At 37.1% G+C, this 17,253-nt stretch overlaps 2 protein-coding genes and 1 long non-coding RNA gene across 4 annotated transcripts; 1 reads left to right on the forward strand and 2 right to left on the reverse strand.

The window, feature by feature from the left end:
- Nucleotides 1-1,992, reverse strand: fxyd2 (FXYD domain containing ion transport regulator 2). Its single transcript, XM_084115433.1, has 5 exons — nt 1,888-1,992; nt 1,579-1,614; nt 1,222-1,296; nt 1,071-1,107; nt 1-395 (listed from the first exon to the last, which is right to left on the reverse strand). The coding sequence occupies exons 1-5, from the start codon at nt 1,895-1,897 to the stop codon at nt 392-394; spliced, it is 162 nt and encodes a 53-aa protein (XP_083971559.1). The 5' UTR covers nt 1,898-1,992; the 3' UTR covers nt 1-391.
- Nucleotides 1,993-3,000: 1,008 nt separating this feature from the next.
- On the reverse strand, nt 3,001-16,097 carry tmprss13b (transmembrane serine protease 13b). 2 transcript variants are annotated; one of them, XM_084113877.1, is made up of 13 exons: nt 15,977-16,097; nt 12,209-12,362; nt 11,978-12,088; nt 11,675-11,800; nt 11,419-11,545; nt 11,068-11,163; nt 10,243-10,286; nt 9,980-10,142; nt 9,633-9,802; nt 9,326-9,424; nt 9,089-9,231; nt 3,612-3,764; nt 3,001-3,426 (listed from the first exon to the last, which is right to left on the reverse strand). In XM_084113877.1, the coding sequence occupies exons 1-13, from the start codon at nt 16,058-16,060 to the stop codon at nt 3,412-3,414; spliced, it is 1,485 nt and encodes a 494-aa protein (XP_083970003.1). In that variant the 5' UTR covers nt 16,061-16,097; the 3' UTR covers nt 3,001-3,411. The 2 variants fall into 2 exon arrangements, 1 of the variants encoding a protein (XP_083970003.1); XR_014606157.1 differs by lacking the exon at nt 9,089-9,231 and having other exon boundaries at nt 15,977-16,065.
- Nucleotides 13,713-14,901, forward strand: LOC311082784. Its single transcript, XR_014606158.1, has 2 exons — nt 13,713-13,834; nt 14,750-14,901. It is a non-coding gene; the product is annotated as an uncharacterized lncRNA (long non-coding RNA).
- Nucleotides 16,098-17,253: the final 1,156 nt, after the last annotated feature.

A 17,253-nucleotide genomic window follows, 5' to 3' on the forward strand; every position in this document is an offset into this window, starting at 1 on the left:
ACCTAAAGGAGAAGCAGCATCCTTTCATGGACAGAGAGTGATTGATGTTGTTGCAGATTATTGTGATCGTATATAAAATTCTAAAAATAACTGCGTGACGCAGTATCTCAAACAATGTGAATAAATACTCATTTTCAAATTTCACACTCAGTTACCAAGGTTTTTGAAGATCGGCGATACTCACTTTATTACATATCATTTAATGTTACTTTATGTGCAAAATTATAACGAGATTTCCACAAATTAGACCACACATTTTTTATGTCATTTTTGTAATTGTGTACATAGGCTCTTGTCAATGGAAAGTAACAATATTCATTAAAAAGTTGTTGAGATCAAAAGTGATCATCAAAGGTTAAGTCATCCTTGGTGAATAGATTGAGGTGTCCCATTACCTGAAAAAACAAAACAAAAAACAAAAAAACAAAAAACATCAGGTGTGTGATTTTGATTATTGAATATAGGCCTACACATTTGTTGTGAATTTGTGTTTTCATTCAGAGTTTCTAAGATGAATGTGTGAGGAGGTGATAAAAGACAATGACATTTTAAAAGCCATTTAAAATTAATTTACGTAATGCTTGCTATAAATATGCTTGTTAAAAGTAAAACATGTTAATGCATGTGCATGCTCTCAGTGAAAGTTAATGAACAGGAGGTCAAAGATCACCATTGTCTTCAAGCATATACACACCAAGAGGTAATACTGAGAGAGAGAGAGAGAGAGAGAGAGAGAGAGAGAGAGAGAGAGAGTGGGTGTGTGTGTGGGTGTGGTACAGTACAGGTAAACTACGTTATGGGGGAAAAATGTCCCTACAAAGATAAAATCCTTGACCTTGTGGAGACATTTTAGGTCCCCATGAGGAAAACATCTTGTAATTCATATACTGTAAGTGAGTTTTTTTGAAAATGTAAAAATGCAGAAAGTTTGTGATGGGTTTGGGTTAGGGGATATAATATATAGTTTGTACAGTCTAAAAATCATCATGTCTATGGAATGTCCCTATAAAACATGTCCCTTTTATCTTTTATTGTATCTTTTTACAGTTTGAATATTGTGTGTGCCTTACTTAGCAGATGACTTGTTTCCACAGTTGAGCTTTTTGCCTGCCAGAAAAGATAACATTTGACTATACAAGGATGGTATGTTTGATGGTAATCTTTATTATAATGTATGCAGAGAGGACATGCTGTAGATTGCATAAATCTAGACATACTTACTGAATATGATAGCCATGCCCAAACAGAACAAAACCGCTGCAAAGATCAGCCCACCTCTTCTGATTAACTCATAATCTGGCATAAGCGCACACATAGATTGTTACAAACATGATATCCTCAAAAGTGATCCTAAACAAAGCTTTGCATGAAAAGTTGTAAAACAACAAAACATTTCAGCTAACATTCTTTTGTTGACTGGCTGATGTGAGCAGGACTGTTCCCTTGAGATATGACTGAAACAAACTAATTTGCAACATTCATACTCACATAAGTCAATTTTAAAATGTGTTGTAAGATTATTCCACAGTTCTGTCAATTTAATTTAAAATAGTATAAGTAACCATCAGACATTCTTACCATAGGTGAAATCAGCATCTGAATACTCAGTTTTTTCTTGAGAGAGAACACACAAAGTGCATCATGTTAACTTTGAACCTATAGGCCAAATATTATTCTTACATTCTCTATTGTCTAAATATTTTAAATGGATGAAAAAAGAAAGAAGAAAGAAAGTCATGCAGGTTTGGACCGATTGTGAGTTAATTATGACAGACTATCATTTATGAGTCAACTATCCTTTTAATTTGTGTGATATACACCTCTAAAAAAGTTAGTTCTGATAAATACTGATTATCAAAATAGTGCATAAAGTTAAAACAAACTTACCCACTCCCATAGTTAGCAGTGGTGCAGGATCTCAAAGTTTCAGATTTGATAATTCCACAACTGTGCTATATGTTTGTGAGAGAATAAGTGAGAGAGGAGTTTGGGTGTTTACAGGGAGCTTAAACTCTGGAGCGAATGCAAATCAGTAAAACAGGGAGGAGAGAGAGAGAGAGAGTGCTTGTGCTTCGCAAGTATGACCTTCAAACCCTTTGCTCTGACCTGTCTTATCCAGTAAACCTCAAAACACACACATAAACACAAGCCTTTGGGCCATTTCTTAATATCTAACCACTGAGCAGTGGTGAATGTGCCCTTGCAATATCTGACAAGGTCACTGAAGCTCATTGAGAAAGAGGCAGACCATGAGAGACCGATTCAATCTCTGAAGGCCAAATAATCTGCTACAAGATAAATAAAAACATAAATAAGATAAATTCATGATGTTAACTCCAAAAAATTATATTTACATTTATTATTTTAAAGGATTTATTTAAATTATTATTTGTATTTTGTAATATACACTATGAAAATTATGTTGACAAATTACATTGAGATTCAGAAGGACACCAAACAGTCCGTTCATCTGTTAGTTCTATTTCAGTGGGTAGTTAAAAATTAATCTGCGATTTTCTAAAGAACAAATAAAAAAGTGTAGAACAAATACATAACTAATTACTTCAGTTTCCAGTGGGTGTATTTATAAAACCAACAGATTGCTTCAGCAGTTATCTCTTGTTTTTTAAATAATTGCAAGTGGAAAATAGTGACTCTTCAGTCGCTCCTCTCTTCTGTGCACATACAGCAAGTGTGAGTTTACTCTCTTTCACTTTAATAAGCTGGAAGATAAATCTATCAGAGTATAAAAAGGGACTAAGTCAGGTATTCTTTGTAAAGTTAATGATTATGACTATGTTAAAAGACCCTGCAAACTTTCACCTTTTCAGAAAGGAAACAATTTGTCTTCAAGGTCAGTAATTTTAATTTTCTGCAAATGTTGGCTGAAAAGCTCAAATAAAACCATCACAGCCTGCAGTTTACTCTCAGAGTGGATGACACTTCTGTTCAATATGCAGCTCCACTGTCTGTACAATTAAAAAGGCAGTAAATGTTTTTGAATGGTTCAAAAATGGTTTTGTAGTATTTATTCTTAGGAAACAGAACATAATACACAATATACAATGCATCCAGATAGAACTGTATTGCTTAAACATTCTTGTATTTTGCTCCTAAAACAGTAATGTAGTTATGTTTTAATCAAGAACTTTCATATCTCCAGAATAAAATAAATTGTATTTACAAAAGGATTAAAACTCTTTGGATCTTCATAATTTAAATAATACATTTTAAATGTTACAGAAATATATATTTACTGCACAAGTACGTCACGTGTACAGTTTCACCTTAAATAATGAGAAAACATCTTTTAGTAAATAAGATTAATTCTGTGCAAAATGTTGTCAGATCTGTGATGTGTACGCAGCAGATAGAGTTAGTAGCCTATTTGTTCTTCAAGGTCACAGAAGGTCATGGTCGCTCTTGCTGTAATAAGGAAACAGAGTCAAGGATAAAAAAAGAGAAAAAGAAATAAAAGTATGTAAAACTCATGATAAATTCACACCGTTTTGTGTCAGTCTCTTCATTTACATTTTATATCAGTGTATTATAATGTATATGTGTGTGTGCACTTAAAAATGCAAAAGCAGTGATTTTGCCTGCATCTTTACCTGCATCTTGCCATATATCCACATTAAAAGTCTCCCTACGTTACTGTAGACCCCTGGACGGTTCTGCTTTCCACAGCCATCTCCCCAACTTGTTATACCTGTGAGATACCACTGATCATCAGCTTTACACACCAATGGTCCCCCACTGTCGCCCTGGAGAGAGAGATCGAAAAGTGAGGAAGAAGAAGAAATTATACTAAAAAAAGCTTTAACTAAACATCAAGGGCATGGGTTTAATTTTGACATTAGAGAGACCCCCGACCCCATATTTTAACGAACGAAGGTTAGCAAAGGTTTTTTCAACACACAGCTTATGAAACTGGACCAGTGATGTTATGGCGGAGTGTGTGCTTAAGACCACATGCCCTGCCGTTCTGAAGGTTCGGTGGAAGGGCTTTATGTGTTGGTGCGTTATGGTAAAAAACTGCCCCCCCCCCTACAAGAGGGTTTAGCAGGCACCTCCTTCAAGTGCATTTCTATGTATAGGGTTGAAGTTGCCTCCCTCTAATGGCAGGTTCCTTAAGTAGGCAGCTCCCTTATGTTTTCATGAAATTGTGGCTGCCTCCCCAGATGCTGGGTCCCTATAAGCAGGCAGTCCCTTCACGAATCATTGCAATGTACTTTAAGCTGCCTCCCCCTGATGTGGGTTCCTTAGGCAGGCAGCTCTCTTAGGTCTTGAAGTTGTAGCTGCCTTCACCATGAGTGGGGTCTTTAAGCAGGCAGCTCCTTCATGAGCCTTTTAAAATTTATTAAGGTTGAAGCTGCCTCCCCCTAATGGTCCCTTATTTCTCGTGTATTTATGGCTGCCTCCCCCAGAGTTTTGGGCCTTAAGCAGGCGGCCCATTCACGAACCTTGGCAACACATTAAGGGTTCCTTAAGTAGCCAGCTCCCTTATGCCTTGCGAAGCCACGGCTGCCTTCCCCAGAGTTTGGGCCTTAAACAGGAAGCCACTGCAATGCTTTTAGGATTGAAGCTGCCACCCCATATGGTGGGCTCCTTAAGTAGACAGCTCCCTTACGTCTTGTGAAGTTGAGGCTGCCTTCCCAGAGGTTGGGTCCCTAAGCAGGCGGTCCCTTCATTAAGTTATTGCCAAGGTGAGGCTGGTAGAATGAGTGCACCTTCCCCATTATGGGTTCTAAGCAAGGTCCTTGTCACAGCTTCTAAGCACTCGCGATCTCCAAGGTAAGGGGAGCTCATGTATGAGCATGTAGCCCCCTTTTGATTATCATGGGCAGCCGCCTCCTTCAAGTTTTTGGCAGGCGGCTGCCTTTTTTTAGTATGCTAAAGTTCAAGGTTGTAGATGCCTCTCCTTATCAGGATCTTATAAGTAGGTAGTTCCCTTGTGGCAATGAAGTCGTAGCTGCCTCCCCCAGAGCTGGGGTCCTTTAAGCAGGAGGTTCCTTTATTTATGCAGGGGGAACTGCCCCCCTTTTTGGAGTTGTTTATAGGCAATTTCCCCCGATACAAACTTTAGCATACTCACAGAGTCGTAGCTGCCTCCGTGAGCATTGGACTCCTCTCGATCGAGGGTATTTCTGTTGAGTCCTCGGCTTCCCAGAAACACCATCTCTGGTCCTGGGCTGAGTTTCCAGATAACGTTGTTTCTTAGCGCGCTACGAAGACTCTTAAGGTATAACTTAACTGAAGGTATACCATTTCTAGGTGTGTTCCCCGAACTATACCTTAGGAAGCTGCTTAAGATATACCTTCTTACGTGCGACGTTACCAGGCGCTGTCCGTGGTGATGGTGCTGAATTGGTTGATATCGATGGCTCGAGAATCAATTATTCTCTCGTGTAGGGGCTGTTTATGTGAGAAAGCGGTGTTCTTTATAAAATAAGCACTTCAGAAATAGTTTAAATTGCATTTATTAGGACTCATGGGATATTAAAAAAAATAATCCAAACTATACTAGCCTATAATAGCCTTGCCTACATATTTTAAAATTGTAGGCTATCATATATTGCTGCCATAATAACCATTTTAATTTTTTATGTGCTTTCTTCTCTTTCTCATTTTTGTTCGCTGAGGTGGAGCTGCGATGAAATATTGTTCTTGTAAATACTTTCCAGCATTTCAGTAAATAAAAGTGTACGTCACGTACGGTGCTCGGCAGTGATCAAAAAGGATTTAAACAGTGGATTTTGAATCTCTTTTTGTAAACTCGGAGATGTGGATTCAGACGGCAATTAAATTACCACACGACCTGTTTGTCAAAAAACAGTAGGTACTAATTTGGCCAGGGATTTTTACACGGGTTGGGTGAGAAAAAACACTGATATGGATTCGGACGGCACTAAAATCACCGACTTACCCCTGTAAATGTTTAAAATACTGTACGAGCCCATGAGAAACAATATTAGCGTCCGAATAGGACTTAACTGACAGTAGCCTATGCTTTCACTGGCCTTTAAAAGCGCTCTTTAATTAAAATAAATTTATAAAATTGTATTATATTATAATATAATTAAAATTCTAACAACAATCATTGTAATGACAATTTTATTCTTTGCATGAAAACACTTGAATTAGCCTAACTGAACACTGTCTGGGTGTATTAAAACTTCTGAATTATATTCATATGCAACAGTGATAAGGTAAAGCTAAGAGTGGTCCAGACCAACCTTCCGAAAGTATGACTTACAGAAGGTATACTTAACTAAGAACGTTTCGGGAAACACGTATTAACGATAAGGTACAGCTTAAGGTGTAACTTAAGAACGACGTAGCGTTAAGAATGTTTCGGGAAACCCAGCCCTGGTGAGAAGCGGCTTTTTGCCTGTGTGTTCCTTCTCTCTGATTGAACACTCTTATTTCAGGAGTGCTGGCTGTGAGAGATGCTGACCTTAGGTCAGGCAGGCTAGCTTCCTTTTGTATTCCTGAAGCTGCAGCTGTCTCCCACAGGCTGGGTTTTACAAGAAGACAGTCCCTTCATAAGTTTATACCAAGGTTGAAGCTGTCTCCCCCTGATTGCGGGTCCCTTAAGTATTCAGCTCCCTTAGGTTATGAGTGACAGGTGAGGAAACCATTGTTTTCCTTTGCCAGTATTCCCTTGAAGATAATGTCTAGAATAGAGGCTAGCAATACCAGACCTTTGAGCTCCACCTGTCTAAATGAAGAGGGCTTGGAGCTTGGGTGGTGGCCGTAGGGAATAATGTCACTGACAGTGCTGTGGACCTGAGTGAGGAAATCTGACTCCGACATCTAAGTCCCTTGAGCATGGTGGCGTGGGTAATAGTTCCCTAAAGTGTCCTCTCTAGAGGATGCAGTGCGAATTCCCATTTGAAAGGAAACGTCTCATGTTATGCATGTAACCATGGTTCCCTGAGAAGGGGAACGAGACACTGCATCTCTCTGCCATGCATCGGGCTTGCCTGTTTACGTCTCCTTCAGACAAAGAAGTTGTTGACGTGTACTGAAGGTGCCCTCTTGTACTCACGTCACGGGCTGTCACCGGCCAATGACATTGTTTGAATCATGTGCTTTAGACACCAGTCACGCTGGAGGCGTTCCCCAAAGTGTCCTCTAGAGCAGTGGTTCCTAATTCCAGTCCTCGTGACCCACTGCTCTGCACATTTTGTATGTCTCCCTTATTTAACACACCTGAACCAGATCATCAGCTCATTAGGAGAGACTCCATGAACTGAACTGAGTGTGTCAGATAAGAGAGACATACAAAATGTGCAGAGCAGTGGGTCACGAGGACTGGAATTGGGAACCACTGCTCTAGAGGATGCAGTGTCTTGTTCCCCTTCTCAGGAAACCATGGTTACATGCGTAACCTGAGAAGTTTTTCTGGGGTCTGAGCACTCTAAATGACACTAGTCTACTATTGCTAAAGTAACGGAAACAAATTTCACGCGCATCTGTTTGACAGATATAACGCACAGTCTTATTTCAGTCTTGTTTTTAATTCTGTGTATAGCTATATTTCAGCGAACAATTTGCTTCATACATTCCGTTTAACAACATTAAGTTAAAGTTAAAGAGGGTAAACTTTATCATTCAGCTGAACTGTTCACATATATTTAAACACTTACCGTATGGTCTCATTTCATGCATTAAATGCATGTCCTTGAAAGAGAGCATGCAGTTTTCTAATGTATTTGACTTCTCAGGCAATGTCAATGGTATATGACCCATTTTAGATGCGTCCAAAATTACAACAACAGTGGTTGCATATAACATATATTTTAATTGTTTAATCAAAATTATTGCTAGGGACAATTCAGTAGCTGCTGGTTATTGGTAGGTCCCTAGAGTCCCGACTAAATTACACCCTTGCACATTAAAGGTAGGGTCGGCAGTTTTTTTCTAAAATTTTTTTTCCAAATTTGTTTAAACTTTCTTTATATACCAATACATAATTAAAATGTAAGTACTCTGAAAAAGAGAGTATAAAAATCGAGTGTCTCTAGTCCTCTCAGGGCGCAATAAACACAGCTACTTATTTCCATTCAGAACGAATGAAATTATTGGCTGGGCGACTGTCACTCTCCCTCGCTACCCTGCCACTACAGGAGCTGCCCACATGATGCACGCACCCGTTTTACTCGAGGAGGCGAAGAGGTACGGAGAGAGGCACGGAAGCTAGGAAGAATCACAATAATGGCAGAGAAAGAGCAGTCAAAATCCCCAGTACCTGCATATACAGTCAGCGAAGGCAAAAAAGGCAAAAAAAGGAACTAGTAAGGTAGAAAGGTAGGCTACTTGTCACCGGAGTGTAACGTTAGTCCTCATCAGAGCCAACAGTGCTTTCATCGTGGAAGCTCTTACATTCAAAACACTGTATATGTTATGAATCTTACACGAAATTCACCTTCATCACAGTGTAACTGATGGTAATGGGAAAACGTGTATCAATGCAACCTGTTTTTAGCTTTGCCTTATGTTACTAGCTCGTTACCGAATCAAACTCAGTATATTTTAAACTTTACCAGTATCAATATGCTAGCTTGTGTGTACTAACAGCCATGTTAGTTGTCTCACAGATAGTGAGTACTAACAGCCATGTTAGTTGTTTATATTCATAATGATAAAGTTAGGTATTTTATTACATGTGATTCTGACATGATGTCACTACATGCTGGCAAACGCGTCCTCCTCGAGCTGAGCGGTCGGCATCGCGCTTTCATGTGTTTTTGGGGCGTGGCTTTGGAAGGAGCCCAGAAGGGAGGGGGTGGGAGTGAATTAAATAAGTAGCTGTGTTTATTGCAGTCCTGAGAGGACTACAGACACTCGATTTTTATACTCTCTTTTTCAGAGTACTTACATTTTAATTATGTATTGGTATATAAAGACAGTTTAAACAAATTTGGGAAAAAGTTTTTTAGAAAAATCCTGCCTACCCTGCCTTTAACTAAAGCATTATGCATTGAGCAGTACAAAGTTCAAACTGCAATATCATATTTTACCAAAAGGTGGCAGTATTTGCATGCAAAGACAGCTAGCTTCTGAACATGAGAATGTATCTAACCTGGCAGGAGTCTCTCCCTCCCCTAAGATCCCCTGCACACTGCATGTTCTCTGTGATACTTCCGTAATAAACAGTAGGTGAGTTGCACACAGATGAGTCTATCAGGTCTACTTTGACCTCCATCAAAGAAGTGGAACTACTATCTGCGAACACACATGTGGATAGAGGCCAGCATTATTAATAGCCTACATGCAAACTCAGACAACAAAAAATACATACACAATTAAACATACATACCAGCCTCTTGCCGGGTAACTCCAAAACCAGTAGTCCAGCACTGCTGGGCAGGAGAAAATGTCTGGCCAAACACAGGCAGGCAGATAGGCTGTATATTACCTTTAACAGTATATACAAAACATGTCAGTGGTCATAAATGCCTCTTGACTTATATTTATGGAAATTTAGCTACAGAATTATATAATTTAAGCTATGTATATAATTTAATATATATGTATATAATTTATTATATAATTTAAGCCATCATATAATGTACTTGAGTAATAAATGTGACTTTGTGTGTGTTTGTGTCTGTGTACAAACTCACTGGCAGGTTTATTGAGTTTTAGCAAGGCAATGTCATTGTTTTTTGTTGCTGGGTCATAATTCTCATGTAAAATTATTTGCTTTACATAATATGGGCTGGGAAGCCGGAGCTGGGACACCAAACCAATATACACTTTCCAGTTACTAGGCAACTGAGAGTCGCGTGTTTCTCTAAGAAAAGGGGAAAAAAGCTAATTCATTCATCTGTTCATCCATACATGTTTTTTGGAAATTGTTTGCTAATGTATTCATTAATCTTAATTATAATTACAAGCAACAGTATTGTTTCCAACATGTAGACTAGTCATCTAATCTTCTATCCATCCATCTAATGTAATGTATACTGACTTGGGGAAGCAGTGAGCAGCGGTAATGATGAAGTCTGGAGCCAACAGAGTTCCTCCACATGTGTGATGCCCTTGGAAATGCAGGCTGGCCTGCCAGGGCCACTGACCGTCAGCAGCCACACTTCCCCCAATGATTCTTGTGGAGACGGGTGGCTTTCCACATTCTGAATAGAGAAAGAACAGGAGGGTAAGGAAGAGAGTGTTTATACTTAGATAGCATTATCATGTGGCAATGACATGTAGCAACAGTGTATAGGTACTCACTGCTGCAGTGCAGGGACACAGTCTGCTGACCAGGACAGGACGTACTACAATTAAAACAACATTGTTACACACACAATTGAGACCAAGAGTATTTTCTGTTTTTTTGGATTTCTTTACGCCTTTCTGCTTCTAATTACACTGAATTATAAATTTGGTTACACTTTATTTTAAGGTATCCATGCTACAGTGTAATTATACATTGAAGTACAGAGTAATAATAATTAACTACATGTACAGTCAAACCCGTGACTTCCCACCCGTGAACTTGTACTAGATCGATGTACTCCCAGTTACGAGTTGGAAAAACACGGGTTACAGGTTGCCTGGAACGCGGCATAACATACATTCTAAATGATTACATCTTAAAGACATCTTCTAAACGTCTATTTGACATCTGACAGGAAACGTCCTATAGACGTATTGCAGATGAGCAAACACTCTTAAAAATACGTCTTCCAGGTGTAAACACGCACATCAAAGTTAAGTTCGGCTGGCATGACATCCAGGCTATTAATAATTAATATGTCAATATACAATTTATTTGACAGTATTTAAAGAAACGACAGCAAATGCTTCCTATTGACTACATTTACCCAATGGCAAATACAAATTTTGTAATTGAGTTTTGTAAGGCCCTAGAATTAGGTACTTAGCATTAGCATATTAGCTACACATCCACTGATTGCCATAACTTTATCTCTCTTTTTTGTTGTTTTTGTTCTCTGTAGGTTATACTAGTTTTTTTCTGCTTGAACTTCTCTGCTTACATTGTTTTTTTCAGCAGTAAATTATGCCAGTTTCTTTTTTTTTATTACCATTTTTTACCTTCTATTAACGCTCCCCTGGATGGTGTTTGTGAACTGACTGTTAATACTTTGAAAGGAGGATGAGTTGGTTAGCAAGAAACCATCTTCATGACTCCTGTGGAGCACATAAACCAAAACACACATGAATACAAATTCATACATAGATCCCCAATATTGCTGTTTGCTTGTTATTCAACATACAATGATAGAGATTTGGGGGAAAAATCTATCTTTGATCAAAAAAATTATATAACTGAATCTGAACTGACTTTGTAGAAAACCTTTTTAAATTGTCAATGTTGTGTAATGTGTGCTGTGCTTGTGTGTGTGTGTGTGTGTGTGTGTGTGTGTGTGTGTGTGTTATACTTACTGTCTGAAGCCAAGCTGTTGGCAGGTTTGGTCTGCTATGTTTTTATTCCAGCCCTGTGCGCAGACTGGAAGGAAGACCCTGGACTTAAAGGTCATGACCTGCAATTCATTTGCTGTCCCAAACCGCACTATAGAAAGATTAAAGGCAAATCAGTGTGCTGCTTTCAGAATATCAACCATATTTGATTTCCAAATGAAAAGAGATTTTAAAAAGTCACTTTGTTATTGACATATATTTCTGTGTGATTGACACTGACCACAGCGAGATTCATCACTGCCTCGAGAACAGTCTCTCTTCCCATCACAGTCAACTGATGAAGGGGGGCATGTGTCTGTCTCCTTCGTGCTCTTGGAGACAGCCCACAGTGTCGGCCCATAACGGACTGTGCAGGAGTTGAAAAATGAGTTTAAAAGACTTTACTCTTCATGGATGTTACTGTAGTTATGTAAGCATTTAAGCTTTTATGTGAATACAGTTCACACAACCCAAACTACAGTATTTGATGTTCTGGGCACAACTGTGTATATGACTACATACATACATTAAAATATATGCTTACCTCCCAGCCAGATGGCAATTACAACCAGCACTACAACAACAGTAGCACCACTAGACCCTCCATAGCAACACCTTTTGCTCTTGCAGAGAACTTGCCTTCTCTGTGACGGGACTGCAAAAAGCAAACAAAAATGGCTATTGACAGTCTAAGATTATTTATTGCTTAAGTTATTTTTTAATTACCATGTTTTAAGACCTATGTGTTTAGTTAGTGTGTGTTATTAAATGTTACTTGTCTCTGCTACAGGAGGAGCAGGTGTTTGAGGTATTGGCTGGGGTATGTGGTACGGCTGGATTTGGTTGGCCGACAATGTCTGAAGACTCATATATGAAGGTGGAGCCGTGTTCTGATTCACCACAGAGTCATATGAGGGTGGAGCCTCAGTCTGTATTCATAAAAATATAAATGCAAGATATTTACAAAGGAGCCTTTAAGGTAATAAATATCTCTATAAACACTGTACGCTCTCATCTGTCATCCAGTTAAATTCACTGTAAACAACTTTACTGCCAATCAGATTTCAAATAAATTGTTTATACATTTATGATGTCTCATATTCAAGGCCCTGCTTTATGTGATTGCTTTTCTTTTGAACAAGGACAGATTTCACCTTAAAACAATTATTTGTCATATGTTTAGTAAATGTATTCCAACGTTATATTGTCATAATTTATGTACAATTATAATTTTAAGATAATTTTATGTTCAAATGACCAAATTATTGGTCATTTGAACCATTCTATCATTGCCAAATCAATTTTAGAACATTATTCAAACATTTTAATCCTCATTTCTAGTCAATTAGAATGTGTGTGTGTGTGTGTTTGCGTGCGTGCGTGCGTGTGTGTGTGTGTGTGTGTGTGTGTGTGATGCAGATTTTTCTGATACAAATTTGGACTTACCATTACAATGTGAGACACCAAAATGCCCATTCTACTTTTTTTGGTCTTGCCTGGCCAAATGTGTGAGCATGCAATGAACCTCTTGCTCCATATTCAAATGAGTGTTTAAATGTTCCCATACACAGATTTGTGTACATACATAATTACATTAGCAGCAAGACGTTGCATGGAGTTGACAGAGCAATTTAGACATCTCAGTCAGGTGTCTCAGCTATTGCATTATACACATATAGCCTAAGCATTGTTTGTCTTGAATTTGTTGTACTGTTTTTCATAATGAAACCGGACCTATCTTAGGCCTGTTTCATATCGCACACATTGTGTAAATGAATCTGCAATGCATCTGCAACAGCATGCTCAGATTGTGCTTTCAGCAGCTGCAGCACTATGCAACACAATAAAGTGATTTCTGGTACACTGTGTGTTTTTTTTTTCTTAAATATTGGGCATTTATTAATAAAAAATAAAAAAACAATTCAAAAGTTTTCAACTGTTAGACTTGTACATAACACGTGACAGCGTATATTTATTTCAGCCCACATATTAGCAGGTTACGATATTTACACCTGCATAAGTAGCACATATTGAGTACACAGTATAGTTTCAACATTGAGCCTACACTGTAAAAAATGATTTTATGTCAAAGTAAATAAAACAGAAAAAATCATGTATCTTTTGCTAAGAATAATTTTGTAAAAATGAAAACTTTAGTATATTAAGTAAATCCTAATTATATACTCATTTTTTACTTGTAAATATTAGACATCCAACAGACAAGTGAAATTGACTTCTGACTCTCTGGCATATTTACATACATTAATTAAGTACTTGAAGCAAATTTTAAAAAATCAAGTAAAATTTAGTCCTTGAAGAAAGGAATCTGCGCATGCGCAGAAAGAAGAACACACGCGATGATTGAGGGATTTCGAATCTCCACTCCAACGGCTCTCGACAGGTAAGCAACAGTAAAAAACTGCATTATATTACAGATTTATAATGATTTTTTGATTAATTCAACGATTGTCTTGTCATCACTTCATGCTATACATTTGAAAAGTTTAGTGTTCTTAAGTTTAGAGACGTGCTCCAGAAAAAAGTTCAGAGAGAGGCAGAGGAAAGCACCCTGTTTATTTTACAAAAGCCCAATGTTTTATTTCGATTGAAAGTGGAAAAAGTAGACATTTAAAAGTTTATTTTTTCATATTTCTTAAGTCTGTAATCTTTATGACCAAAAATGACGGAGTATAAGTCTAATTTGCTGCTATGTGAAAAAAAATCGAGCAAAACGCGCGGGCACTTTTGCCGACTCAAAGAGGGTTAATATAATGACGAGTTAGTTTAGACGTTAGCCATATTTTTGTTTTAAACTTTACGTTTTACACGATTTATCAGTAATTACGCCTAAAAACCATGAATATGTCACTTAAATCATGATCTTTTTGTTTAATATTTGTTATTTTGTGTGCAATTTTCTTTATAGATGACAAATATTGGCCACAAATTAACAATAGGCCTAAGTGAGAAGGTTCTCGTTCCCTCATCGTGCACAATATAATTCATTTCCTCATTCATTTGCTAAATCGTGCATACTATCTATTAAATGGTGCTTTTACTAAATCGTGCCCACGTTGTAAATGACAATAATTCGTACTCCCAAATGCCTAATTCGTAGCCTTGATATCTGCTGTGTGTCACATGTTAGCATTAATGTGTGTAAATTGACTATGAGAGTAAGGTCATGCAGGATGTTTTTAATGATTTGGTTTAAATGAAATGAATAATGTGAATGCAAATTAATTAACTTTTAATTTAAAAGTATTTGCTGTTTACTGATTATTGTTTTTTTCTCTCTCTCTTTTCTTAATTTCAGGATATTTCTCAAATGCATTCAGCCCTTTGTGCCTCTGTTGCTGTAAACCGGTTGAGAGGGACAAAGAGAGAGACCGAACACACTGAATTGTTATTATTGTCATTATAGGTTTCTGTATATGCTTATTTCTTAATAAATTACTCTTAACTGCACATTGTCACAGTATTATTTTGTCACATTATAAGAGTAACATTTAATTTAATTTAAAATAATTACCAGCACTGCATAAAACAAGTAAAATGTATTTAAAATATCAAGTGGTTTTACTTAATTATATTAATTATATCATATTTGTAAGTAAAAATTACTCAATATAATTTAACAGGCCAAGTTATATGTACTTATTCACTTTGTGAATTTTACTCGGCTTAGTTAAGTAGATTTACTTAATTTCCATCAATGTGAAATTTACTTGAAAAAAATTCGTGCAAAAACTTGCCTTATTAAAATTGAGTAAATTCTACTTATTGTTTTTCTCAGTGTATTTTTTGCCACGCATAGTTCACTGAACCCAGCAGAAAATGTTTTGAAAAAGCATCATAAATCTATATCAACACAGTCTTTTGCAATATAAAGTTTTAAGAAGCAACTAAAATGCTGGAGTGAAAAAAATCTCAGCCAGGTCTGATGTATCTGACGCATCTTTGTGTGATGTGTCTGACGCATCTTTTTTGGTAACACTTGACCCATTAATACTAATGTCCATGCCTAACTAAGGCATGTTGAAGATCTTATTCTCTCTAACAACACCCAGTTGGAACATGTTATTTATAATACACACAGTGACTCATTCACTTGGTTGCATAATATGCCTCATTCCCATATAACTTTTCTATAACCAATTATGTAGCTAATTCTAATAAAACTTCAAAACAAATGGAGTTAGAATGTATATACTGTGTTAATAATTAGTACAGGTCCCTTGGATACAAGTCAACTAATCCAGTTGCCAATTAGGACACAATACCACGACAACTGTAGTGCTATACAGAAGCTAGTCACTAAGAGAAAAACATTACAGCAATAAGAACACAATACTAATACAATTTCAGTGCTAGTCACTCAACATTTACAATAATATATTAACAAAACAACAAAACCACAGTCACATCAAAAATGGCCACAAAAAGAACTAATCACTAATTCAAAATACCAGGGAAATATTGATATGTTTGTATCTATGTTTGCTTTGAAAATATATTTTGTTAGGTATTAAAGTATTTATACCTGTCTGTGCTCCATGTGAGTATCCGTTAAAATAGATTGGGTAGACTCTACCTGTACTTCAGCTATGTGTTTATTCACTGTCATGCACCTGCTAGTGACACAGTACAACTATTACATCATCAGAGCAGGACAAACCCTGAGTAACTCATGTCTTCCTCCCTCTCTCTCTCTCTCTCTCTCTCTCTTTCTCCTGTTCAACTGGTTTTACAGGCAGCCTTTCAACGTTTCTTAACAACATGTCCATAGAAACATTGTAGTGCAGATACACACACAGAGAACAGAATTGTCCATCAACTGCTTTCATCATAAATGAAAGCACAACAGAAATTGGGAAACAGGAAACTAGATTGCTTAATTGATGGTATCAGATTGTCATTCTCCATCACACAAGTATGTTTACCCATATTTCACATTTCATACAATAACCCACGCAACTTCAGAATAAAGGCAAGATATTGTGAGGGTTGAAAATATTAAGACTGACAGTGCAAAGATATGAATAATCACAGAATAATTGGAACCAGAGAATAATGGACACACGCACACACATTCACATATGCGCACAGTCACAAACAAGTCAAGGCAAGTCAAGTCACCTTTATTTATATAGCGCTTTTTACAATACAGATTGTTTCAAATCAGCTTTACAGATATAACAGGAAAATAATGCAGCAAAGTTTGTTTCTAGAAGAAAATAGCATCACAGTCCAGCTTAAGTAAGTTCAGTGATGGTTCATTTTTCTTGTAAAAAAAGTTATTAATTTAGTTCATTTATAAATATAGCCGCTCTGGAGAAAACCGCAATGTCGTCGTCCAGCTCAGTTCAGTTCTCATATAATGGTGTCAATGCAGGCAGATCAATAATATTGTTAAATATTAAATTAAATGTCCCCAACTAAGCAAGCCAAAAGCCAAAGGTGAAAAAGGCGACAAAATATAATCACATTTATAAATCCACTTCTAATACAAAAATGGCAAATATGCATCAATATAGGTGTGTGTCTGACATATTTAAACACCTCTGTATCATGTCCGTCACAACTTTTATTTAGCAAGGTGTCTATTAGATGACAAACAAACAAAAGCGCCCGCCATTCAAGAAAAAAATATTCTCTACTGCAGTAATTATTTAAATCACTGTAAAGGCATTTAAATATGCCATAAGGCATTTAAATCACACTGACACTCTTCATGCTAATTAAGCTATCTGAACTCAATATAAAGGATTTTAGGAGTTTGAGAAGTACATTTAAACCTAGTTCTAAATTAGGAATAGC

The sequence above is a fragment of the Abramis brama genome (assembly GCF_963993115.1).
Source record: "Abramis brama genome assembly, chromosome: 5".
Taxonomy (NCBI): Eukaryota; Metazoa; Chordata; class Actinopteri; order Cypriniformes; family Leuciscidae; genus Abramis; species Abramis brama.

Coding starts and splice junctions, on each gene's coding strand:
- tmprss13b (XM_084113877.1), bottom strand. CDS start 16,060: ATGACAGTGAATAAACACATAGCTGAAGTACAGGTAGAGTCTACCCAA. Junction 12,363..15,976: donor CTCACATGGAGCACAGACAG/GTATAAATACTT, acceptor TTATGAATACAG/ACTGAGGCTCCACCCTCATA. Junction 3,765..9,088: donor GAGGGAGAGACTCCTGCCAG/GTTAGATACATT, acceptor CTCTCTCTCCAG/GGCGACAGTGGGGGACCATT.
- fxyd2 (XM_084115433.1), bottom strand. Junction 1,297..1,578: donor AGATGCTGATTTCACCTATG/GTAAGAATGTCT, acceptor CGCTTATGCCAG/ATTATGAGTTAATCAGAAGA. Junction 1,108..1,221: donor GGGCATGGCTATCATATTCA/GTAAGTATGTCT, acceptor CTTTTCTGGCAG/GCAAAAAGCTCAACTGTGGA.